Source organism: Priapulus caudatus, unplaced genomic scaffold (assembly GCF_000485595.1).
Source record: "Priapulus caudatus unplaced genomic scaffold, Priapulus_caudatus-5.0.1 Scaffold3376, whole genome shotgun sequence".
Taxonomy (NCBI): domain Eukaryota; kingdom Metazoa; phylum Priapulida; class Priapulimorpha; order Priapulimorphida; family Priapulidae; genus Priapulus; species Priapulus caudatus.
Window position 1 is genome coordinate 5,001 of NW_014580437.1, and position 2,095 is coordinate 7,095.

A 2,095-nucleotide genomic window follows, 5' to 3' on the forward strand; every position below is an offset into this window, starting at 1 on the left:
GTTAGGGTTAGAGTTAGGGTTATGTTTAGTGTTATGGTTAGTGTTAGGGTTGACGTTGTCCGTGACTCTTATTTGTTACTACAGAGAAACATACGGCTTGATCTCTGTCTAAAAAATTCCTCGTCACTATCATCATAATCGTCGTCGTCACCGTCACCATCATTATCATCATCATTATCATCATCATCATCATCATCATCATCATCACCATCATTATCATTATCGTGATCAACAGCAGCAGCAGCAGCTGCATCATCATTATTATCATCATCACCACCATCATCACCATCATCATCATTATCATCATCATCAGCAGCAGCAGCAACTTTAGCATCATCATTATCATCATCATCACCATCATCATCATCACCATCATCATCATTATTATCATCATCAGCAGCAGCAGCAGCTTCATCATTATTATCATCATCATCATCACCACCATCATCACGATCATCGTCATTATCATCATCATCAGCAGCAGCAGCAACTTCATCATCATTATTATCATCATCACCACCATCATCACCATCATCATCATTATCATTATCATCAGCAGCAGCAGCAGCAGCAGCTTCATCATCAACATTTTCTTCTTCCTCCTCTTCTGCTCGTTTTCGACATCATCATCATCATCATCATCATCACCACTCACCAAAATTTCTTCTTCTTCTTCTTCTTCTTCTTCTTATTATTATTATTATTATTATTCTGCTTCTTCTTCTTCTACAATATGTTTTCGTCTTCTTCTGTTGAAGCTTCTTGTCTCACGAACGCACGCCCTCACCATACGTCACAGAGTACTTACTCGACCAGCAATGCTGTTGTCTGTTGACCTTTGCTGGAGGTCAAGGTCAGCTTTATTTCCCCTTTAGGTGACGAAGAGTCAGCTGATACCGAAGCTGCGACTACGTAGTGGTAGCCTGAAATGCATGATCAGGAATCGGTACATATTTATTACCTTATAAGCTTATATTTACCTGTTTCTAGTATTTACTCCCCCAGCTTCTCTCTATCTCTCTCTCTCTCTCTCTCTCTCTCTCTCTCTCTCTCTCTCTCTCTCTCTCTCTCTCTCTCTCTCATCTATCTATCTCCTGCTCTGCTCTCTCTTCTCTCTCTCTCGTCTCTCTCTCTCTCTTCTATCTATCTCCCTCTCTCTCGTCTCTCTGATCTTTTCTCTCTCTCTCTGGTACATATATAGATATTATATACATCCATATAGTATACCACTCCATCTTATATCTCTCCTCTCTCCGGTTTCTCTCTCTCTCTCTCTCTCGTCCCTCTCTCGTGCTCGCTCTTCTCTGCTCTCTTCCTTCTCTCTCTGCTGCGTTCCACTCCCCAGCATCATCACTACGCAGGTATTGGCGTCTGTGGCAAAGGTGTCCATATAGAGCGGCGGCACGGCCACGTGATATTGGGCCTTTCGGTTCTCTCACGATTGAGTGATGGTCCCAGAGTGTACCCGTCCGTTGCTAAGCTAGCGGGCCGTGCCTTGCGAAGGTCTGTCAGTTTACGCTTCTGCGGGGATGCGGTTGAATAACAGGGTGGTACCTGGTGCGTTAGGTTCATGCCACTTCGAGAGGGAAGGAGACGCCAAGAGGGTAGTGTGTTGAGATGTCTGGATCAAGGTTAGGGGCGTTGATGGGTCTTCTGATGTTAGAGAATCGAGTGGCCATGTTTTTTGTTCACCACCTGCGGCGGAGATATTGCATATGAGTAAGGTGACGATTAATGCTGGTATGTGAGTCTTGTATTGGAAGAGTAATGTATTGTATTATGCGGCGCCTGTAACCGTATCTGTCAGCAGGTCGTAAAGCGTACATATCATCATTATCAGCATACGATGTTCATTTTTTTCTTCATGTAACTTTTTTCTGCGATTTGCTTGTGTCTTTTGCTGTTTACGAGGGAGGGTCGGCCTGGTCTCCTCCGTTAGTTCCATGGATTTGTCGCTGTAGAAGCTTAAGTATGTTTTCGTGTACATTGTGTTCGGCGGAACTTCTTGATGGGGAAGGCGACGAGAGGATGAAGAGGGGGGCGAGACAGGTGAGAGGCCTATAGAGAACTCTGCGTACGAGGAGGAAAGAGGTAA

General features: G+C 44.3%; 1 protein-coding gene across 1 annotated transcript in view; it reads right to left on the reverse strand.

The window, feature by feature from the left end:
• The window catches only part of LOC106819412 (inactive pancreatic lipase-related protein 1-like), a gene marked incomplete at its 5' end in the record, with an annotated part of 13,175 nt that overhangs the window by 3,200 nt on the left and 7,880 nt on the right, over positions 1–2,095 (reverse strand). Inside the window, one exon of the mRNA XM_014824053.1 lies at positions 809–923. Within this exon, the coding sequence (XP_014679539.1) occupies positions 809–923 (115 nt within the window). The remainder of the gene's footprint in view (positions 1–808; positions 924–2,095) is intronic.